This window comes from Ixodes scapularis, unplaced genomic scaffold, assembly GCF_016920785.2.
Source record: "Ixodes scapularis isolate PalLabHiFi unplaced genomic scaffold, ASM1692078v2 PGA_scaffold8__174_contigs__length_109621045, whole genome shotgun sequence".
In the NCBI taxonomy this organism is placed as follows: Eukaryota; Metazoa; Arthropoda; class Arachnida; order Ixodida; family Ixodidae; genus Ixodes; species Ixodes scapularis.
In genome coordinates this window covers 109,542,237-109,566,784 of record NW_024609883.1, presented here as the reverse complement: position 1 = coordinate 109,566,784, position 24,548 = coordinate 109,542,237, and the positions used below count along the sequence as shown (strand labels likewise).

At 47.6% G+C, this 24,548-nt stretch overlaps 1 protein-coding gene across 1 annotated transcript in view; it reads left to right on the top strand.

The window, feature by feature from the left end:
* Window positions 1-23,553, top strand: part of LOC115310656 (cyclic GMP-AMP synthase) — a 34,966-nt gene extending 11,413 nt beyond the window's left edge. Inside the window, exons 2-7 of the mRNA XM_042287090.1 lie at window positions 6,753-6,858; window positions 14,279-14,488; window positions 18,135-18,293; window positions 22,601-22,732; window positions 22,930-23,058; window positions 23,467-23,553. Of these exons, the coding sequence (XP_042143024.1) occupies window positions 6,753-6,858; window positions 14,279-14,488; window positions 18,135-18,293; window positions 22,601-22,732; window positions 22,930-23,058; window positions 23,467-23,553 (823 nt within the window). The remainder of the gene's footprint in view (window positions 1-6,752; window positions 6,859-14,278; window positions 14,489-18,134; window positions 18,294-22,600; window positions 22,733-22,929; window positions 23,059-23,466) is intronic.
* Window positions 23,554-24,548: the final 995 nt, after the last annotated feature.

Genomic DNA, 24,548 nt, shown 5'->3' with positions numbered 1-24,548 from the left:
GTATCTTTTTAAGAATAAACTGGTTCGCGGAGCTAAGCAGTGTGTCCTTGAAAATAGTCTAATTGACCTCGACTGAACGGTCATTGAAAGAGTTTTCGAAGTCTGCGAATGCCCGGACGAGAGTGGAATTCAGATCCTCTATATTTGCCTTAGGGTAGTCCCAAATGATTTTCGAGGTCTTCTCTTTGTCCGGTACCTTTAGTGAAAGATTGATGGTCATGAGGGCATGATCACTAATCGGCGATAGGAAATGTATGGAAGAGATATGTTCAGGATGAGTAATAAAGAACAAGTCTAATGTTAAATTGCCACGTGTTGGCTGAGCAATTTGTTGATGAAGTCCAAATGCAGAAAGCAGGTGCATAAATTCTAAACACTCTAAAGGCCCGTTCACACTCTTGCGACTGCTTGCGACCTCTTAAACCTGGGTTCCTTAAAACTTCTTAAACCAGAGAACACACTGGCGCCATCTATTGGGAAGCAGTGTAAACTCGGCGGTCCGGCATATTTTTTTTTTATTTCTCGCGCAATATCCTTTCTTTTTTGGCTCGAAAAGCTTTTGTCAATGTTGTAAACGAGCCTTTCTATGGGTATTACGCACATTTGACCTCGGAAATCCCGCAAAACCTTCGCTTTTGTGAAATGCAGTTCTAGGGTCACCGCATAGATGGCGCCACAATGTCAGTGTGTTCCCTCATTCTAGAAACATTTAAGAAGTTGTAAGAGATCTCGTCTCTCTCAGTCGTACTCGGTCGCAAGAGTGTGAACGGGCCTTAAGGGGTTACTACATGAAGGAACAAGAGAACTGTCCGCCGAGTTAATACCGGGAAAGTTGAAATTTCCTGCTAGGATGATATTGTTGTCAGGATAAGACAAAAACACTTCTTCCAAGCTGGTGCCAAGTTTATCAACAGTCTCTTCCAGAGGGGGGGGGGGGGGGGGGGGCGATAACACACTCCCAGCACAAATTTTTGAAACGATATTTTAGATTCAACCCATAGAAGTTAAAGATTAGTAGTAACTGTCGTAGCAGCAGATTCTAAACCTTTGATAGCAATCAAAACGCCTCCTCCTGTGCGATGAGTACGATCTTTACGGTATATAGAAAAATCTGAATCAAGAAGCAGTTCACTTGGAACGTCACTATTCAGCCATGTTTCTGTGCCTAAAATAATATGAGAATTGCACATGCGCACATTTTCAAGTAAAATATCTTGTTTATTAAAAATGCTGCGAAAGTTTGTGAACAAAAAAATGAAAGCCGTTTACAACTCCCTGTAACACCGAATTGGAGCGCAGCTCTTGAGGAGGAGGAGGGAAGGGTACTGAGGGTCACGTGTTCTTGGGGTTGGGGGGGGGGGGGGGTGTCGCGTGACCTCGGGGGGGGGGTCACGTGACCCCCCAGAAAAATTTTTCCGCTAGGTTTAGCGGGCAATTCTTTCCGCTATATCTAGCGGGGAAATTTTTCCGCTAGATTTAGCGCGGAATTTGTTCCGCTAGATTTAGGGGGAACATTTTTCCGCTAGATTCAGCGGGGAAATTTTTCCGCTAGATTTAGCGGGGAAATTTTACCGCTAGATTTAGCGGGGAAAATTTTCCGCTAGGTTTAGCGAAGAATTTTTCCCGCTAGATTTAGCGGGGAAATGTTTCCGCTAGATCTAGCGGGGAATTTTTCCGCTAAATCTAGCGGGGAAAATTTTCCGCTAGATATAGCGGGGAAATATTTCCGCTAGATTTAGCGGGGAAATTTTTCCGCTAGATTTAGCGGGGAAATTTTTCCGCTAGATTTAGCGGGAAACTTTTTGCGCTAGATTTAGCGGAGAATTTTTTCCGCTAAATCTAGCGGGGAAAATTTCACGCTAGATTTAGCGGGGAAATTTTTCCGCTAGATTTAGCGGGGAAATTTTTCCGCTAGATTTAGCGGGGAAATTTACCTACAATGCACCACGCGGTTACGCCGACGCCGCTCAAGCCGGAAACGGGCCCCTAAGAGCTGCGCTCTAAAAGCCGTTTACAACTCCTTGTAACACCGAATTGGAGCGCAGCTCTTGAGGAGGAGGAGGGAAGGGTACTGAGGGTTACCTGTTCTCGCGGCGGGGGGGGGGGGGGGTCATGTGACCTTAAGGGGTCACGTGACCCCCCAGAAAAAAATTTTCCGCTGGATTTAGCGGGGAATTTTTTCCGCTAGATTTAGCGGGGAAATTTTTCCGCTAGGTTTAACGGGAAAATGTTTCCGCTAGACAGCGGGGATTTTTTCCGCTAAATCTAGCGGGGAAATTTTTCCGCTAGATTTAGCGCGGAATTTTTTCCGCTAGATTTAGCGGGTTAATTTTTCCGCTAGATTTAGCGGGGCATTTTCCCGCTAGATTTAGCGGAGAAATTTTTCCGCTAAATTTTTCCCTCTAAATTAGCGGGGAAATTTCTCCCGCTAGATTTAGCGGTAAATTTCTCCCGCTAGATTTAGCGGGGAATTTTTTTTCGCAAAATCTAGCGGGGAAAATTTTTCCGCTAGATTTAGCGGGGAAATTTTACGCTACATTTAGCGGGGAATTTTTTTGCTAGATTTAGCGGGGAAATTTTTCCGCTATTAGCGGGGAATTTTTCCGCTAAATCTAGCGGGGAAAATTTTTCCGCTAGATTTAGCGGGGAAATTTTTCTGCTAAATCTATCGGGGAAATTTTTCCGCTAGATTTAGCGGGGAAATGTTTTCGCAAAATCTAGCGGGGAAATTTTTCCGCTAGATTTAGCGGGGAATATTTTCCGCTAGATTTAGCGGGGAAAGTTCTCCGCTAGATTTAGCGGGGAATTTTTCCCGCTAGATTTAGCGGGAATTTTGTCCGCTAAATCTAACGGGGAAAATTTTCCCGCTAGACTTAGTGGGGAAATTTTTCCGCTAAATCTAGCGGGGAAATTTTCCCGCTAGATTTAGCGGGGAAATTTTTCCGCTAGATTTAGCAGGGAAATTTTTCCGCTACATTTAGCGGGGAATATTTTCCGCTAGATTTAGCGGGGAAATTTTTCCGCGATGTAGCGGAGAAATTTTTCAGCTAGATTTAGCGGGGAAATTTTCCCGCTACATTTAGCGGGGAATTTTTCCCGCTAGATTTAGCGGGGAATTTTTTCCGCTAGATCTAGCGGGGAATTTTTTCCGCTAAATCTAGCGGGGAAAATTTTTACGCTAGATTTAGCGGAGAAATTTTTCCGCTAAATCTAGCGGGGAAATTTTTCCACTAAATCTAGCGGGGAAATTTTTCCGCTAGATTTAGCGGGGAAATTTACCCATAATGCACCGCGCGGTTACGCCGACGCCGACGGCGACGGCGACGCCGACGCCGCTCAAGCCGGAAACGGGCCCCTAAAAGCTGCGCTCTAAATGAAAGTTGGTGTGCATGGGAGGCACGATCAGTTGACCTTGCGGGAGGTAGTCAAGGGCGCGTGCCGCTGACATAGTGTTTTGCAATCACGCTTTCGCTCTGAAAGTCATAAACAAACACCTTATCGCCTACGTACAATTTGTCGTGCACAAGTCTGGTTCTCATCTTGTCCGCTTGAAACGTAGCACCGTATTCCCAAAGCTTGCCACGTGCGAGGCGTATCTTCGGAGAATAGTCGTTTTCTATCCACACCTTAATGCTAATGTTTTCTTAGCTTGGGAGCGCTTCGGAATATAGCCATCTTGTCCCGGAAGTCCGAGCTTTATGATGAAAGGTCGATGGAAATCCTGACGCTTCTGCCCTAAGCGGTGAATACGTTCAAAAACGCCAGGCGTCACGTTTAGATTATCTGATAGGAACGTTCTGACGGTTGTTTCTAGCTGTTCAGGGGTTTCAGTGGATTATTCCGCGATCCCTTTGATGATAATATTGTTTGGTCGTAGTCGGTTGTTAAGGTCGTCTACGGTTGCTGTTAATTCTTCAACAAGTTTTTGTAGTTCCGCAACAGGCCCAAGTTCAGCTTTCACAAATTCAAGGTCCGATTTCAGCGAGAGAATATCTTCGGTAGCCTTGGAGAGTTCAGTGACCCTACCCTCAAGCGAATCTACTTTCTGCTGAATCTGCGTAACACCTGCCTCAATCCGGTTTAATCCCAAAGTGTTATCAGTTTGGTACTCGTGAGTTGATTTTGTCAGAAGATCAAGAGACTGCATGATAGCATCCAGTTTAGCAGACTCAGCACTTACTGGTCCAGGATTAAGTTTCACATCACCAGACTGCATTGAAATACACGACAGGCAAAATAAGAGCAGAGAACTGGGTCGCGGACCAACATAGCGCGCAAGGCATATAAGCGGTTCGAAGAGTCGCGACCTTCTGTTGACCGTGTATGTCGTTGATTTACGCCGGCGACTGAAAAGACCTATACGGGCACGGTACACAGACAGATCTACACCCATGGCTTGGGATCAGCAGCCAGCAGAAAAAAAAAAAAAAACGAAAAAAAAACAACATACAAAGGCAAATGACCGTAAGGTATTACCTGAGTAAAACAAGCGATGCAGTTAGCCCCAAAGATCGGACTGGCCGCAGATCCCGCCGAGCGCCGAACTTGACTGCCTTTTGTAGCAGGGCGTCCTGGGCACACGGGGGCACAGGCACCAATCAAAACGAAGCAGCACAGTGACTCTGCAGTGATGACAGTGCCATCGCTGAACAGTCACGAAGCATCCGTTAACAGCTTGTCATCGTAGTGGTAACGAACTTGATATTAAGCTGACCAGGGAGCGATAGCAGAGCCTGTCAAGCGAGGATGCCGTGCAAACCAACCTGAATAAAACGAGCGATGCAGTTAGCCCCAAAGATCAGACTGGCCGCAGATCCCCTTTGTTATCTAGGAGGTGTGCCGCGGCGCGGTGGAATACGGGCGTGCTCAGTTGCCGCCCTGCCGTCGCCGGTTGCTCTTCGCTATGGGTTTTCGTAGCAGCGGTGCATGGGCTGTGACGTGTGTGTGTAGAAGCAATGGATGCGGTTCCCTCCACGAGTGACACGGATGCGGCTCCCTCCATGAGTGGTCAGGATGTGGTTCTTTTCACGAGTGATATGGATGACCGTATCCAAGGGCGTCGACGTACTATGACTGGCAGTGGCAGAGTATAGAAAAGGGGTGAAAGAATGAAAGACCTTTACAACTCCCTGTAATGCCGTATTAGAGAGCAGCTCTTGAGGAGGAGGAGGGGAGGGGAGGGGGGGGGGGCGGTATGCCCCTCCTCGTCATTCGTACCCTCTCCTCCTCTTCCTTCTTTCTCTCCTCCCCTTTCTTATCCCCCTCCTCCTCCCCCCTCCCTCCTCCCTCCCGCGCTGTCCTTTATGGGAAACTTACCATAAGGCAACGCGCGCGTCACCGAGGTGCATTATGCGACGTTTCCCAAGATGCACTGCGGTGATGAGGCCTCAACACTTCTTTGCCGAATCTTTAGAAAAGTTCGGCGAAACTTTGACTTTGCCGAATCCAACCTCGTTGGCCAAATTTCGAAATTCGGTGCCGAAGTATTGATTCGGCAAAAGTTCGACCCATCACTACCAGCACCATTGAGGCACTCTACCTTTTCCTAAACCTTTACCTTTTCCCGAATCGAAGCGCCCCTGGTGTCATGGTGGCACGAAATGAATTCTGGCCACTTAGTTTGGTTTGTTTCAGATTTCGTCATGATCATCGTGTCACTGCTTGTGTTTTCATTGCTGCGACTTCCTACAAGCGTACACTGCTGTAGGCGTTACCGAGAAATTCAGAAAAAAAAACAAAAAAAAACGTTTGGCACTGTTTTTGTGGTTCACGATGGGTCGGATTTTGTGCAGAGGTAGGCAAATGTAGAACGATGGATTGCAACGTCCCCACTGGTGCCCCGCTCGTGCAAGCACGCTCGTATGCGAGCGAAGAAAAGTTATGCAGGCTTGGAAGTTCACGTGCTTGGCTGCAGGAGTACAGACAGTGGCTGTCAGATCGAAACCGAAACTAGGGTGCCTACATGTCTGTCTGTCTCAGGGTGAAGACATCCATTGTTGCCCTGAATGTGCCAGCGCGTGACGCTCTCGCGCACTCGGTGCGTGACTTGGGCGGTAAAATGGCGTCTATGCATTAGCCAAAGCTACGCGCTCGAGCTGAGTGACACCGGATTGCGCGCACTTCAAACTGCATACAAAAAACGATTGGGCGGAAAAATGGCTGAGATGTCACCACTCAAGCAAAAGCGCGCGTGTGTATGAAGGCACTCTAACCGAAACCATGCCCCTCTGCTCCGCGGCCAACTGGTTCCCAGCGAGCAGCGCGCGAAGTGTTGCATGGAGGGATTTTTGAAAGTGGCCTATCGCAATTTCACCAAGAGGGAGACATTATTTCCTGTAGAAAAACAAGCATATGCCATTTTTTTTATATTTAAAAAATCGCCATAAGGAACAAATTGATTTGGGGAGAGGGGAGGGAGAGGGGGGGGGGGGGGGGGGCTGAAGTCCTCCACGGTGCCAAAGGTACGTTTTCAAGATTAAAAACCCTTCTTTTAGACTCGGGTGGGAACCTAGAATGAGAGTGACCTGACATTCATCTGTGCTCAGTGGCGTATCAACTTGCTTTTGAGTGAGGGTGCAAACCAGTGGCGGCTTTTGTTTCAGAGGGGGGGGGGGGGGGGTGCAAAACATATGCCTTGCACCCTCCCCCTCTGAAAACTGGGGGGGGGGGGGGGGGGGGGGGCAAGCGCTCCCCTTGCCCCCCTCCCCCGGTTGGTACGCCCATGTCTGTGCTCTTCATGTGCTGCTTTCCAGGCTCGTGTACACCGGAAGCTACTACGAAGGGCTGCGTACTAAGAGCGCCGACGAGTTTGACATCAACCTAGTGCTGGACCTGCCTTTCCAGAAGTGCGATGTCTCCGTAAGTCTTTGCACTAAAGCAGTCGCTCTTTTTTTTTTAACAATTATGAAATGCTTTTTAACGGTATGCAGTTTGTCCGACCACCCGTCCGTGCATCGCGAGTCACGGTGACACATATGATATGACTCCCGATGCGAAATCAGTCGCTTAACTTAGGCTACCTGACGTGACGACGCGTAAAACCACGATCTGACACCTTGACGTCACGAATTAGTGAGATCACAATTAAAAAAAACAAGAAAACTTCTGTTAGGCTTTTTGTTTCGTTTAATTTAGCCCTGGTGCAAAGTTGGTGGCCATGGGGACCACTAGAAATGAGGCGAAAGCTGTTAGTTAAGATAATTTAAAAATTCTAAAGACTTTGCGGTGAATGTCGCCGACCTTCGGCGTGCTTGCCGCTTAGTGCAGGACTGGGACCTACCGACGATGACGTAATTCGCAGTACTTGTCCTCTAGGTGGCATTGACTAAAACACAAAGAGCGATGGAAGGGTGCGCGGAATTCATTTCGGACGTTTCATGAAGGCCGTGAGATAGCGCCTTCATGATGCCTTGTTGAGAAGCAGTATAGCTGTTTTTTCTTTTCTTGTCAGGACTGATTTTTGGTGAAGTGAATATAAAGGAATTCCTGGGGAACAGACAACAATTTACCACTCCCGATCTTGCAAAATGTGTATGTCCCTCAAGTTTCGAAATCATTAGCTTCACGAAATCTTTACAAATTGCTTACACACAGTAGCACAAACGGTCGACCTTCATGGAGGGTGCTAAAGATGTTGGCACCGAACTCAGGCAGCAGACTTTTATGTGGAGGGCATCCAAAACCTTGTGGCAGGATATAAAAGAACGCCCGAATCAATGTCGAAGGGCATTACACCCAAGAATATGAAGGCAAGCAGAATAAATTGAACATAAAGCACTTCAGAAACGCTGTGGCCATATATAACTTCCCTATTAAAAAAAAAGAAGCTTACTCTCTGGATGCGCTTTGTACAACACGCAACACACACTTTACCCCTTATTCATTACTACAAGTCGGGCACGTAACCAGGATTTTGTTTCGGGAAAGGGGGGGGGGGGGGGGGGGGCGCCCATGACAAAATGCTTAATGAGGGGGAGGGGGAGAGGAGGTCCCAGAAAAATGAGAGATTTCGGGGGGGGGGGGGGGGAATGCCGGACCCCATGCCCCCTCAACCCTGGCTACGTGCCTGGTACAAGTACAAATATGCTTGCGAAGTGCATCAATGAATGAAACGGTTTTCCAGCGAATGCTTGTCAACTTTTCTTGAAAAGAGCCCGTGTATCTGCGTGCTCCGTCTCTGTGACTGCCAATAAACATATAATCATTTGCGTTGACCCACTGACAATAATTGAAAACGATCCAATTAATGAGTCATTTATTTTTGCCTTCCGGCTATCGTTTGGCTCCAGAGCCTAGACCAACACGCGGCTTATAAACAAGTACGCGTTTGCGCACATCCAGGTGTGGGCGCTGTACACTGCCTACACAGATACTAGACGGTCTCACATTTTTAACTTTGAGTGTTGCCGGAAGGCGACCGTCGTTTTTGCAGGAGACGCGACGGGCGCGACGTCGCGTCGTTTGCTCGCTTTACAAAAAGAGCTCAACATACCGATCTCACTAACCGCTCATTCACACTGGAAGCGGATCCGCGTTCGCAAAGCGGTTGCGAACGCGGTTGTATAAAGACCCAGTACAATATCACGCGCACTTGATGTCGTCAAGTGCGCGTGCAATTGTACTGGGTCTTTATACAACCGCGTTCGCAACCGCTTTGCGAACGCGGATCCGCTTCCAGTGTGAATGAGCGGTAAACGTTCCACGCACGCGTGACGCCGCCATAACTTTAGTTCACAGGGGACAGGCGCTGCAGTGCACGAGATGGCTCGTGCCGTCTCGTGCTCGACTCGCGCAGAGCTCCAGCGGGGTTGTCGCGCGTGCAGAAATTCTGTATATACAGTTCCCATGATCTATGCCGGCAATGGCGGCGTAAAAAAACTAAGTGGTGAGATCGGTTTATGACAGACCGTGTCCGAAGATTCAAGAAGCTGCCTGCTCGTTAGACTTCAGCGTAACATCTGCATTCGCGAACGCAGAGCAAAAAATATGTCACACTTGCCTGCGTGGTTGGTGGCAAAAGGGTGAAGGCGATACTCTGGCTCCACCATATAGGAGTCTAGCAGATACCAGAGTCACGCCTAAGGGCTCTAACCTTCTGTCTAGCCTTGCACGCTGCCGAGTGTGAAACACTAAACTGCAAATAAAAATTATTATTCTTATTATTATTATTATTGTGTGTGTTTTATGTATTCATTTCCATTCAGTGTGCCAGTACCAAGACCGAAAGGTTGTTCCTGGGTCATTCCATGTGAAACGTCCCAGACGTTGCGCTCGACCACCTCCGATTTCTAAAAAAAATTCATGGGCTTCGGCCACAATGTCCGTAGCCATACCCTAAAATAGTATTTGTAATAGTAAAATAGTATCACGTCATCACAAATAGAAATTTGTGATGACGTGAGCGCGATTTTAGTTTTTGAAAACAGCGTGAAACTAGGCATCACTCAATAATTTACGAAAAATCAGCTTTTTTATGAAACACAAAACAATATTTTTTCTTAAATTGGCACGGTTGTCGGCTTACAATGTGGTTGAGTTTGTGCTGTTTTGTTTAATTTATATATTTTTTAAAAATACACAATTTTATTCAAAAATCAACATATTTGTCATTTTATTAAAAAATATATAATGGCTCCCGGGACCTAATATAACTTTTTACTGGTTGCCCTCTAGGTATATAACCTATAAAAAATATTTTAAACCGCTCAATTAAACATCTTGCAGTAAAAAAAAATCCTGAAGTTGCCAAAAAGTGCGTTTTGACGCATAAACAGCCGTTTATTTCACCCTGAGGCGGTCCAAGTAAAAATACAAAATATGGTGGGTTTGGAAGAACGATTGATCGTCTTTTTATTCTGAAAGTTTAATTAGAGTGATTTTTGTTTAAAGCGAGAAAACAATTTTTGAAGTTGAACTCTCGCACCACTACCCGGCGTCGCTTCTTAACGCCTCTTCGCCGCACAGCACGCCGCCTGCGACGATAGCCGAAGCGATTAGGTCCAAAGAACCAACGAAGTTTGCTGCCCGCTTCCCCTCGTCCCTCTTTTCTGGCTGTAAGGGAAGAAACGGCGGGTATCGTGTACTAATCGGAGGTGCCGCCAGTGCGTCGCCATAGCAGGCCCGTTGTGCCCTTTGTACCCGAGGGCGGCTCCTCAGACTCCGAAACGCGATGCCTAATCGACGGGTGGCAGCAGCTGACGTGGACGTCTGAAACACGATAATATCGCCGCGAAATCTAGCCGTCACGCATGCTGCGGTGAAAAGCGGAACTATGATCTGGTTCGCGCTTAGTTGGAGTGCAGTGAACGCTATCAAAGCTCTGAAACGCGCTGATTCAGTATGTGAACTCGGACGCTTAAAGCATCGTCACAAGCCAAGATTGCGCTTCTAGCATTATTTTCGGTCCATATTGTCAGTGCGGGAATCTTTACATGACCCATTGGAAATAATGAATAAACGAAGGCACGTGTCCGCACTATTGACACTAGGTATCGAGACTCATTCCTTGCATTTTGAGTAACCCGCTTCTGCGCTAGTAAGCTAAGAAAGGGCTGACAAGCGAGAAGTTGGCTTTTGAATGACCGTTTGAGATCGGAAATCTGTCAAAGAAAGGAATTCATTTTTCGTCAAGTGCGTTGTACGGTGGTGTAACGATGGATAAAGCTCTCAGTACAAGGACAAAGAAAAAAAAAAAACTTTGCAAACAGGAAAATGATTTCGGCATTTCCGCTGAATGGATTTTTTTCGCAACGTCCCACGGGAAGAGTGCTTGTGACGGAGTCGGGGGTACATTGAAACGTCTGGCAGCAAGGGCCAGTCTTCGACGTCCCTTCGAGAACCAAATCATGACCCCCCCAGCAGCTGTTTACCTGGGCCAAAAATAACATCGTGGGCATAACAATACTTTGGGTGCCGAAAGAAATGGTTGAAGAAAAACGAGCTCGACTCATTCCAAGATTTAGCTCAGCGGTCCCCGTCAGAGAGACAAGAAGTCACCATCACTTTAATCCTGCGTCACCATCTACGCTACGTGCTGGACTTTGTCATTTCAAAATCGATTTGAGCACAAACGACGCGTGAGCCTTCAACGGCGCGCATTCGTCAACACCACATCGCCTCGTCGTTCGAGATTGCCCGTTCACGGGTCTTTTGTGCTGCTGTTTACATCTGTGCTGACGTTAACAAGAGAGAGTGATCGCGTTGTGTATGTAGGAAACAGCTAGCTTACTAATGGATGCTCTGAACCGGCAGCGCTAAGCATCTCCTGACATCAAGACACTTGAAGATCACAGGAGGACATCGCCGCGTAAAACGGTCGAAATGGGAAAAGCCATAAAGCAACAAGAGTGAAAAACAGCCCCTTTTCACCAAGATGTACCCGACAACTCAAGGTCTTGCTCCCTACCTGCGTGGGCACACCGTTACACCGTCGCACGCTTCGCCGGGCTCGACGGTGCCGTGCTGTGCAGAGAAGAGGCACAAGAAACGACTCCAGGTTGCGACGTAAAAGCTCAACTTCAAAATGTTTTTTTTTTTTCGTGTTTGGAACAAAATTATTTTAATTAAACTTTCAAGAACAAAAGGCAATAAACTCTTCAGTAAAAGTCACCATGTTTCGCATTTTTCTTTCGACCACCTCAAGGCAGATTTGACGGCTTTTTTTTTGTGCAGTATATTCACAGGGTTGCCCAAAAGAATTTTTAATCACCTGCAGCAACGAGATAGTTTGTAACCAAACTATCAAAAAGGCTAAAATTCTCATATGTTACTTCTTTTTTAATTGCTTTAAGCGAATATCCATGATCCTTATTACACAACAATCAAAATACCATGTGGTTTTTAGGAAAAAATAGTCCACTGTTCAATAAAAATATTTTAATTTTCATCAATTAATAAATGACTCCTAGTTTCACCCCTTTTTTACGAGTTCAAACCGCCATCCAACCATGAAATTTGTTTCTCGTCAAATATATTTTAGAGAAGCACCACAAACATTATGGTGAAGAACCATTGATTTTATTTTAGGAATCGGAGGTCGCCGTGGGACCTTTGGCATGGCATAAAGAAGTCCACGTCAGCTGATGCCGCCCGTCGATTAGGCATCGCGTTTCGGAGTGTGAGGAGCCGCCCTCGGGTACAAAGGGCACAACGGGCCTGCTATGGCGACGCACTGGCGGCACCTCCGATTAGTACACGATACCCGCCGTTTCTTCCCTTGCAGCCAGAAAAGAGGGACGAGGGGAAGCGGGCAGCTAACTCCGTTGTTTCTTTGGACCTAATCGCTTCGGCTATTGTCGCAGGTGGCGTGCTGTGCGGCGAAGAGGCGTTTAAGAAGCGACGCCGGGTAGTGGTGCGAGAGTTCAACTTCAAAAATTGTTTTCTCGCTTTAAACAAAAATTACTCTGATTAAACTTTCAAAATCAAAAGACGATCAATCGTTCTTCCAAACCCACCATATTTTGTATTTTTACTTGGACCGCCTCAGGGTGAAATAAACAGCTGTTTATGCGTCAAAACGCACTTTTTGGCAACTTCAGGATTTTGTTTTACTGCAAGATGTTTAATTGAGCGGTTTAAAATATTTTTTATAGGTTATATACCTAGATGGCAACCAGTAAAAAGTTATATTAGTTCCCGGGAGCAATTATATATTTTTTAATAAAATGACAAATATGTTGATTTTTGAATAAAATTATGTATTTTTTTTAAATATTTAAATTAAACAAAACAGCACAAACTCAACCACGATGTAAGCCGACAACCGTGCAAATTTAATAAAAATATATTGTTGGGTGTTTTATAGAAAAGCTGATTTTTCGTAAATTATTGAGTGATGCCTAGTTTCACGCTGTTTTCAAAAATTAAAATCGCGCTCACGTCATCACAATTTTTTTTTTCGTCAAAACTATTTTAGGGTATGACTACGGACATTGTGGCCGAAGCCCATGAATTTTTTTTTTAGAAATCGGAGGTGGTCGAGCGCAACGTCTGGGACGTTTCACGTGGAATGACCCTCCTGGGAACTATAATAAACATTGATTGACTGATCGATTGATTGATTTATTGCACTGAGAAACACAGTCTTCACCTGGACGTACCCTGCATCGTGCAACTCTTCAAGGAGATTCTGTGATGTTTTTAAGTGACATAACCTCATTTTAGAGCGCAGCTCTTAGGCGTCCGTTTTCGGCTTGAGCGACGTCGGCGTCGCCGTCGCCGTCGGCGTAACCAAGGTCAACCCAAGGACACGTGACCCCTCTCAAGGTCACCCCAAGGTCACGTGACCGAGGGGTGACCTTGGAAGGGGTCACATGACCTCGGGGGTCACGTGACCTTAGGGGGTCACGTGTCCCCCAGGTCACGTGACCAGGACACGGGTTGTGTCCTGGTCACGGGGGGGTACGTTCTTCCAGGACACGGGGGGTCACGTGACCAGGACACGGGTTGTGTCCTGGTCACGTGACCTCCACCTATGCCACGGGTCCAGGTCACGTGACCCCCAAGGTCTCGTGACCCCCGAGGTAACGTGACCCCCCAAGATCACGTGGCCCCCCAGGTCACGTGGCCCCCCTCCCTGTAACGCCGAATAGGAGCGCAGCTCTTGAGGAGGAGGAGGGAAGGGTACTGAGGGGAGGGTAGACCCCTCCTCCTCCTCCTTCTCCTCCTCCTTCTCCTCCCCTCATTCTTTAATATGCTCCGGGGGGGTCACCTGACCTCTGGGGGGAGGGGGTCACGTGACCCCCCCTCCCCCCCGAGGTCACGTGACCCCCTCCCCCCGAGGTCAGGTGACCCCCCCGGAGCATATTAAAGAATGAGGAAAGGCGGAGAAGGAGGAGGAGGAGGGGTCTACCCTCCCCTCAGTACCCTTCCCTCCTCCTCCTCAAGAGCTGCGCTCCAATTCGGCGTTACAGGGAGTTGTAAACGCCTTTCCCTTTTTTTTTTGCTTTTTTATTGAATTTTATATATTTTTTTTGTGATTTGGAAGCCTAAGCTTCAACTGGAACTATTGCTAATCCTGTTTCAGTGCACGATTTTTTATGTTCTCCCTTTTCCTTTCTTCTATTGTGATAATTATTTTAATATCTTTGCAACCGCGGTTTAGTCACACAAGCCCTTGAAGGCTTTGACGAACCTGCGTTGTTCTGTGGATATGCCCCTCCCTCACAAATAAATGATGAATTATGAATTAAAGCGTCTGCACATGGGTGCCGAGCCGACAGCAGCGCCACCTCAGCAGCATCACGCCAGAGCCATTGGGTTGATGCATTATTACCTCCAGGTGGTGGGCGGACCTGCGGACTACGTCGGCTACAAAGTCAGTCCCGCGGCCATACACAGGCTTCGCAGAGAAGGGGGCGAGCAGTTGCACGCGTGGATGGACAGCGAAAATAGACTCCTCCCCGACAAGGTCAAGAGTTGGCTGCAGTCCGTCTTCGATCGGGCACTACGGAGCTTCAATCCTTCTCGTTCCTCCTCCTTAGTGGCTCAGGTAATAAAGTGCCTGGATGCAGTGGATGACGCTGGGTGATCGGGCTATTCAAGCCAAAAGTTAGGCTTTTTTTTCTACTAATGCGTATCCGACCTAACATACGACACCTTATATGGATCTGCACTGCAGTGCAGCCAGAAGCTTATCTGGTTAAGGGGGGGGGGGGCGACCGCCCCCCCCCCCTTTTCTTTAAGCTCCCCAAGGTAAATTTTCTAAATAAAAAAAAAAGTAATGAATATACACCATCCAAAAGTTTAGTTTTTGGTGACATAGCAAATTTATGGGTCAACAAAATTGATCTGGACAACCTTTCGGCCATAACATCATATCTCAGCAGATTCTCTCTCCCCCCCCCCCCCCCCCCCCAAGCCTGACCCATGAATCCGCCCCTGAGTGCAGCGTCACCGGGACAAGCACCGACCCGCATATATTCGCTCATATAACGAGTGAATTCGTCCCATAACTCAACATAGATATACCTGTTTCTCTCTCTCTCTCTCTCTGAGAGTATTTGCACTGCATGGATGTCAACTTCGTAACAAGAACTTGAGCCCCTTCCCTCCCTTCCCCATTAGGGAGGGAGCCCCTCCTTTTTAAGACAAAATTTCTTCATTCATTCCTTTAAATGCATACCATTTATGGGGCCAGCTCTTAGGGGTTTGATGTTCGCGAACGCGACCTCAATGACCTGACACGAAGACGCTTGAAATACGTTATATTTAGAGGTCTTCTGTGACGTCATGTGGCACCAGGATGTCACAGGACACCATGACTTCAGGCGATTAGGTTATGTGACATTGCGACGTCACTTGAAAGCAGGGTTGGGCAGAAATACTCAAAAATGTATTTGGAAATACAAATACTGGAATACATTAAAATAGTAGCCAGAATACTGATACTAAGATACATCTGTAAAAATGTATCGTGATACGTATCGGAAATACATTTTAAAAAGAGGCAAAAAGTATTTGGAAATACAAATACAGGAATACATTTTAGAGAGGGCAGAAATACAAATACAGAAATACTGATAGTGCAATACATTTTCCAAATTTTTGAGACGCCAACTGCGATAAAGCTTGAAGTTTGAAGTGGATGTTTTCGATCCCGAAATTACTTTCCTGTAGGCTTGGCACTTTGCCTTGAAGGTAGTGGTTTCGGACGACAAGGAGTCTTCAATGGGCCCCAAAAAACGTTCCATCAAGGGCTGACCTCGGTCCCTTCCATGACATCCTGTCTGTCTAAGGAAAGAATCCTGTCAACCTTGATCACATGATGTCACTGAGGAATGAACTAGTATTCTTTATCTGTACGTGTGGCCTTGAACATGAAACTTTACCACGCTGCTGTATGAAAGGACAATACGTACTTTCGTTTTAGATTACCTAGTTGAAGATCGTGCATGCAGTGTCATTTGGAATTTCTGAGAATGGTGGACCACCTGAAGCATCTTGGAATATACACGTCTTATCTTCTGTTACGGTTGGAAAAACGATGCGGTAGCATCCCTGTTCTGAAGGTCCTTACTACCGACCCTCCGCCACCGACGCACGGATTGCAGTCCTCAAGTTTTTCCTAGCATTATCCAAACAGAGACCTTGTGGATAGCGAGCTGATATTGCCGGCACAGGTGCGAGCTGTCCGAGAAACGGCGTTCTCGAGACGAGTCGCGGGAGTACGTAGTCTGGGATGGCACAGTGAGGTCACTTCTGGCCTCCTCCTGGGTTTCGGATCACCAGAGCAGCGGGTCACGTTCACGTCGACTGATGACTTATACCCTTGAGCCGTGCAATGTTACGGGCGCAGCCCCAGATGCATTCGAATATGTGTTGAACTCCACAGCGTGAGTCTTCCTGCTATTTCAAGTCAACCACTGCCAGGCTCATACTGCAACGGAATGTGACTCAGCTTTGCCGGCTGGGTGTACTCTGTACGCTAAGGCGAGAGAGACGGTTAGCAGCGGGCATTGGATGCCAGCAAACAATGACTCAAGAAATCCCTACTTAAGAACCTGCGGCAGAAGATGCTCTGACTCCACTCCTGGCACGTTACCTGTTTCGAGTTTCCGACTACGCAACACTTCTCAGAAGAGAGAAGAGGACACATAGAAAAATAGTTTGCAGAATCAAAAGGAACCTCGATCAGCATAGTAACAATGCCCCAGCATTGTCTTGAGGTTAATGCCCTCAGTAGTAAAAAAAAAAAAAAAGAAATGTGTTCTCACTTGTTTTTTTTTTTTTTTTTCGGGGGGGGGGGGGGGGGGGGGGGGGGGGGAGTATTTCTCAAGAAATGTAACGAAATACATTTCATCCTGATTGTATCGCGATACAAAGAAACATTCCAAATGTATTTCGATACAGGAATACAGATACTGGTGCAAAAAATGTATCGCAATACAGAATTACAGATATAAAATGTATTTCTAAAATACTATCGCGATACATTTGTATCGCGATACTGCCCAACCCTGCTTGAAAGTGACGTGTCGCGGTGACGCCTGACGTGACCTGACGTCACGTGACGTAGGTGATACTACGATGACACCCGAGGTCACAGTGTCTCGTGACAGTGTAACCACTTTATATATTCACAAAACCCTTGCAATGTGCTTCCATCAAGTGTCCTCGCTTAACGTTCCCGCAAAAAGAGTTCGAAAAGAACAGAGGTCCTACCATTTATAAATTTCATGAATTTCGAACGCCTTTGGGAATTGCCAAAAAGACAGATTTTTTTTTTTAACATAGAATGTGTTATATTAATGGCACCTAACCTATTTCGGTTCTTACTTCAGTGACGGAACAAGAAACTTCGAATGCCAGCCGAACGATGAGACAGCTCCATCTCCTCACTGATCGCCAATCGGACATCAACCTCAATCTTGCTCGTTGCAATTCGCAAGTGAAAACGTTCTCTCGCGGATCGCATCACGTGATCAAACTATAGAGCGTCACTTCGTAGAGTGTCCCAAGTGGACCTTCGGCTGTGAAACGAGCCGGAAAAATCGGCGCCTGGAGATAGAAAGCTGTAGCTTTTACCGAATGTGCGCTGAGCTAGCCAATATTACCGTGTCAAATTTCAAGGCCCAGTTCTCTTCCTGTAAAAATGAGAGGAAAACACTTGCCAAAGTCAAGGCTAAGCGCGTTCGCAGAAGACCGAATTAGCGACGCTATATATTTGTGCCGCCATCTTCCTATTGGTGCAACGAGCAGGCAACAGAGTGCGTCGTCTGCTTGCTGCACCTGGCACCACAAGTAAATAGCGTCGCTAACTCGGTCGTCTGCGAACGCGCTCAACCTTGCAAGTGTTTTGCTCTCATTTTTACAGGAAGAGAACTGCGCTTTGAAATTTCACACTGTAACATTGACCAGCTCAGCGCACATTCGGTAAAAGCTAGAGCTTTCTATCTGCAGGCGCCGATTTTTCCGTCTCGTTTCACAGCGGAAGGGCCGCTTGAGACGCCCTGCCTTATAAGTAGGGGCTAAAAGAGCGAGCTCCAGGCTTCCCAAGCGAAAGAACGCGAAAAAGAGTTTCGGAAATTCATTGTGAGTTCATCTCATTTTCTGTTTGGTTTTGTTAACTTGACTAAAATTAATTTCTCCAAGGACTAAGCCATTGATGGTTTTCCGATTTCTTTATTCTTTTGCAGATTCGGCCAAGCCAGAGTGGCCCTGCCAAGACATTTCATATCATACTTAAAGATGGCTGCAATATTGACGTGGACCTTGTTCCTGTGATAGAGTTTAAGCACCCTGATTGGCCCGAAGGCACTCAAAGGAAACACTGGATGACTAGAATCCCAAAGACGGTAAGCGTCTCTACAACATTCGGAGTTCAATCCTTGGCACACATAGTTCCGAAGTCGTTCTCGAAGCCATTGGGTTGTTGTGCGTTTATTTAGACAAGCGGGCAGTTACTCGATATCAATGGGCGTCTGGTGCATTCACCGGAGATTAGAAATTTAGCCAGTGCGGCCCCTCTATTGAAAAGAAGGGGGGAGTGGCGTCGCTAGAATCAGTGGCACTCAATGCGGTGGCCCTCCGCGCCCCCCCCCCCCCTCCCCCACGGTCTTTATAGCAACGCGCCTTGAAACGAAAGGACCGAAGGGGGGGGGGGGGGGGGGGGCTGGGGAGTGTCGCTTAACCCCTTCCTTCCCACACACTCACACTTTTCACTTCTTACTACACCCCCTGAGCGATGAGCCGTAGGCGGTCCGCCACCCCCCCCCCCCCCCCCCCCCCCTTAGTGACGACACTGCCTGGGGTCCTTAACGTGCGTCACGCAGTAGTGGGACACGACCGCACGCCTGTTTAGGCAGCAAGAAGGTAGTCAGTCAATAATAGGCACCTGGTGTCTCCGCTGTACATGAGAAATTTAGCCAGTGCGGAGCCTCTACTGGGCTGGGGCCTTTAAAGGGCTACTCCACCGATTTTTTCATTATCTCCGATTTGCTTGAAATTTTGCTAAACTAACCAACAAACATCGCAAAAATAGTATCCCAAATATTAGGTCAAAATATTGTTTTTTCGCGAAGTTATTGAATTTACAGTTTTGGTCCTCACCGTGTTTTTCAAGCTCGAAGTCTCTACTGGCAACAATAAAAAAGTGACGTCAGTGGAAGGCAGGGGTTCACTCTTTGGGCTGTAGATTTTGTTTTAAACTGATTCGAAGCAGTTTCATGGTGTCAAATCAATGCTTGGGAAGCTCGCTGCAGTACCCGCGCTCCAGCACGGAACAAATGATTGGCATATTCTATTTTTTGGCTGCTTGCTCGACTGGCAAGCCTGCCTGCCACTGACGTCACGGCCCTGAAAAGCGCGCGTATATTTGAATGTTGGTTTTTGCATCATTTTCATTTGCCGATTTCGCAATAACTATTATGAATTTCGCGATTCTAAATAGCATACCGGAGGGAGTAAAGGCCGGGGAGTCAGAAAATATAGTTAGTTGAGGTAGCTCAATAAATCGGTGGAGTACCCCTTTAACGCGAATCATGCTGAAGTGATACACGCCCGCGCGCGTGTTTAGACAGCGGGAAGATAGCCAGCTTCAATGGGCGTCTGGGCTCCGCTGTAGATGAGCAATTTAGCCAGTGCGGTCCCTCCACTAGCCTGGGGTATTTAACGTGAATCATGCTGAAGTGATACACGACCGCACGCCTGTTTGGACAGCGGGAAGGCAGTAAACCTCAATGGGCGTCAACCCCAATGGGCGGGGAAATTTACTGAATATCAATAGGCTCCTGGTGTCTTCGCTGTATATGAGACATTTAGCCAGTGCTGTCCCTCAACTAGAATGGGGTCTTTAACATGCATTACGTTCTAGTGATACACGACTTCACGCTGTAGTGATACATGATCGCACGCCTGTTTAGACAGCGGGAAGGTAGTCAGCCTCAATGAGCGTCTGGTGCCTCCGCTGTTGATGCGAAATTTAGCCAGTGCAGTCCCTCCACTAGCCTTCGGTCTTTAACGTGTATCACGTTGTAGTGGTGCACGACCTTACGCTGTAGTGATAACAGGACTGGACGCACGCCTGTTTAGACAGCGGGAAGGTAGTCAGCCTCAATGAGCGTCTGGTGCCTCCGCTGTTGATGTGAAATTTAGCCAGTGCAGTCCCTCCACTAGCCTTGGGTCTTTAACGTGCATCACGTTGTAGTGGTACACGACCTTACGCTGTAGTGATAACACGACTGGACGCACGCCTGTTTAGACAGCGGGAAGGTAGTCAGCCTCAATGAGCGTCTGGTGCCTCCGCTGTTGATGTGAAATTTAGCCAGTGCAGTCCCTCACTAGCCTTGGGTCTTTAACGTGCATCACGTTGTAGTGGTACACGACCTTACGCTGTAGTGATAACACGACTGGACGCACGCCTGTTTAGACAGCGGGAAGGTAGTCAGCCTCAATGAGCGTCTGGTGCCTCCGCTGTTGATGTGAAATTTAGCCAGTGCAGTCCCTCCACTAGCCTTGGGTCTTTAACGTGCATCACGTTGTAGTGGTACACGACCTTACGCTGTAGTGATAACACGACTAGACGCACGCCTGTTTAGACAGCGGGAAGGTAGTCAGCCTCAATGAGCGTCTGGTGCTTCCGCTGTTGATGTGAAATTTAGCCAGTGCAGTCCCTCCACTAGCCTTGGGTCTTTAACGCGCATCACGTTGTAGTGGTACACGACCTTACGCTGTAGTGGTAACACGACCGGACGCACGCCTGTTTAGTCAACGGGAAGGTGTTCAGTCTCAATGAACGTCTGGCGTTTCCGCTTTAGTTTAGAGATTTAGCCAGTACAGTCACTGCACTAGCCTGGGGTCTTTAACGTGCATCACGCTGTAGTGATAGACGACCTCACGCTGTAGTGATAACACGACTGGACGCACGCCTGTTTAGACAGCCGGAAGGTAGTCAGCATCAATGGGCGTCTGGCATCTCGGCTGTAGATGTGAAATTTAGCCAGTATAGTCCCTCTACTAGCCTGGGGTCTTTGACGTGCGTCACGGTTTAGTAATAGACCGCACGCTGTAGTGATACATGACCGCACGCCTTTTTAGGCTACGGGAAGGTAGTCAGCCTCAACAGGCGTCTGCTATGTCCATTGTAGACGATAATTTTAGCCTGTACAGTCCCTCCACTAGCCTGGGGTCTTTAACGTGAATCACACTGTAGTGGTACACGACCGCGCGCTGTAGTGATACATGACAGCACGCCTGTTTAGACAGAGGGAAAGTAGTCAACCTCAATGGGCGTCTGACGTTCGCGCTGTAGATGTGAAATTTAGCAAATGCAGACCCTTTACTAGACTGTGGTCTTTAACGTGCATCACGCTCTAGTGATACACGACCGCACGCACGCCTGTTTAGATAGTCTCAACGAGCGTTTGGTGTCATCCGCTGTTGAGGACAAATTTGGTCAGTGAGTGCCGTACCTCTATACAAACCTGAGGTCTTTAACTTGCGTTGCGCTCTAGTGATAGCCGACCTCATGTTGTTGTGATACACAACCAAACGCACGCCTGTCTCAACGAGCGTTTGGTGTCATCTGCTGTTGAGGAGAAATTTGGCCAGTGAGTGCCTTACTTCTATACAAGCTTGAGGTCTTTAACTTGCATCACGCTCTAGTAATACACGACCTCATGCTGTTGTGATACACCACCAAACGCGCGCCTGCTTACACAGTGGGAAGGTAGTCAGCTTCAATATCTCTTGACACATGGTGCGAAGTTGTGGTGTCCCGTGATGTCACGGTGTCTACGACGCTATTGGATCTAGTAACGTTGGGAGTAAAGTCGTGATACGAAGTTATGTCACGGCACGACGCTACGCGAGTCGCCGCCGTGACGTCACGTGACCACATCGTATAATATAACGTTACAAGTGAAGTCACATAATTAGTCTGAGTGCTAATACAAACCCCCATGAAATCCTACAATTTCTCATTCATTGCAATTCGGTATGAATTTTTTATAGACCTTTGCCGATATTTTTTTTTTATCTCAAATATTAAGCATTTAGGAATAGACCCTTCCCACTAGTACGGCACATATGCCATTTTTCAGATGATGATAGTGATCAAAGTGGCCAGACTGAATTTCGGAAAGAGTCTATTAACAACAAAATATATTAGGCTGAACCGTTTTTAACCGGTTACTGTGCATTTTTTTTCTGTTCAGTTTCGGTTAGGTTTTGAGATGGCGACGATTTCTGTTCGGTTCGCCTCCAGTTCGATTAAAAATACCGGTTCGGTTCCGGTTCGACGCTTTAGCGTTTGCTGCGCCCACTTAAGGTGAAACAAAGTATGTACTTCGTTTCACCTTGAGTCTGGACGCAGACGACGCTACGAGCTGGTGTGACCAATCAGACAGCGTCAAAAGGACACCATCATGGTGTTCGTCATGTTTCCGCACGTGTTCTATCATCACTGAACCAATCACAAACAAAATAGGCCTAGTGTCTTGCGCTTTTGAAGCTGCTTGGTCGGTCCCTTTAGCTCGTAGCGTCGGCTGCGTCTGAACTTAAGCTCAAACGAAGTAAAGTAATCCATTTTGCTAATTATTTGTTCTTTGTTGCATTTGCCACGTTAAAACTGACTTCCTTCGATCCCCTGTTTTCTCTGGGAAAGGATTGCAACTGGTTCCTGATCCCAAAGCCCCCAAGATCCAACTCCTACTTGTGGCGGCTGCACTTCCCAAACATGGAAAAGAGACTCATCGAAGACTTCGGTTGTGTGAAGCCCATCATTCGCTTGCTCAAGGTATCGTAATATAGATTAAAGGTTCATCGTAGCCAGTACCAATTGGGCACATAGAAATGAATCATTTGTCATTGTATTCTTGATTAGTCGCAGCCGTAAACTTGAGGGATCTCGTTGTCATAAGCAGGTTTTTCTGTTTGTGCGAAATCACCATGCCAGATTAGCAGATGTAACAATTGCTGTACTTTTCTTTCAAGACCACGAGGGACTCCTACAAGTGGAATCTCTCGTCGTATGCTCTCAAGACGTTTGTCATGCATGAGGTCCTGATTTACGACGACAAGTACTACTGGCATCCCGGGAACCAAGGGATGCTTTTTGTCAAGGTGAGCGGACGGTTTCGCCAAATTTCCTTGAGTAGCTGGTGTGGGCACGCGCAAAACGTGCACAGCAACAAGAGGAGCATCGTAGCTACACCTGCGCTAATGTCATGGATGGATGGATGGAGGCTAACGGCTGTACCCTTCATATTGGCGGGCAGTGCACTCTAAAAAAAGGAAAAAGAAAAGGTAGCAACGGCGCGTCTTTCTCCCTTCTACTGGCGCCCCCCCCCCCCCCCCCCCCCCCCCCCCCCCCCCCAAACGGACAAGAAGGGAAAAACGAGACGTTTTTCTCCTACTCCAGGCAGAGGGGAGAAAAGTTCTCTCCCACCTTACCTTTTTTCGGTTTCGTTTTTCGAGAACGTCGCGTCCGTGCTGAGTTGATTTAGCTTCAGCGGTGGCGAAAACGTGCAGAACATTTCGGCTGTGCTCTGTATTTGTAGGCCCTCGCTAGATGCCGCCACCGACCCGCTCCGTAACGACTGCGCCGAGGAAGGCTAAGGAACTCTCGTCAGAGGGAGCCGACTCTGGATCCGCGAGGGGGAAAGGCTACTGTTATTCCGGCCGCTTGTTATTCTTTAATAAAGTATTAGGTTAAAACCCAACCCGAAGTACAAAACAACTGGCGACGAGAAACCGATCGACGACGAGATGGAGAAGCCGCCAAGCAGCAGCACCAAGGGATGGCCCGGTAGGAATTCTACGGATCTTTGCTGTGCGCGAACTTCCCGCGCGCGCGCGTGGATTTTGAAATTGTGGAAATGTTGTCTTTTGGCAAGCTTGACGAATACGACAACAAGGAGCCCTGGTTATCCTACTTGGAAAGGGTTGACGCGGTCTTCAGTGCAAACGGCATCGAAGACGACGAGAAGAAATGGATCTTCTTATCAACCGTCGGGGCCAGCACTTACGCGACACTCAGGAGTCTGCTAGCACTTGTGAAGCCAAAAGATAAGTACAAGGGGCTCATGGCAACCTTAAGCAGTCCATTTCAGCCCTCCACCGTACGAAATCGCCGAGTTTACGCTTCAGCACGCGAGTACAGCTCGAGAATGAGAGCATCACTACGTTCGTCGCCGAACTTCGGCAGATGGCAGAACACTGCAACTTCGGACCAGCTCTCAACCACATGCTGGTGTTTCGTTTTACGTTCTTTTGCGAAGGGCACACATGGACAACCTTTCGTGCCGGAGTCAGACTGAAGACTGACGTCTCGTTTATTAAATCTAAAACGAAATAAAAGAAAGGCGCCTCTGGTACGGGGCGCTCAGGTTACGCGCGAAGCGGACGAACGGATGTTTAGATCTCGGGCTGCGCGCGAACGGTTCTTCTCGGTCGCCTTGGACTTTGGAGCTCGCTAGCGTCGGCGCGTCGGCGCGTCGGCGACCTCCATAACATCCCTCTTTCTAAGGGAGCTTCGAAGAAGTGCTGAAACGGTCTGGCTCTTTTACACACCGGCCGTGCCGAGAATGTTTGTGGGAGGTGTCGGCACACAT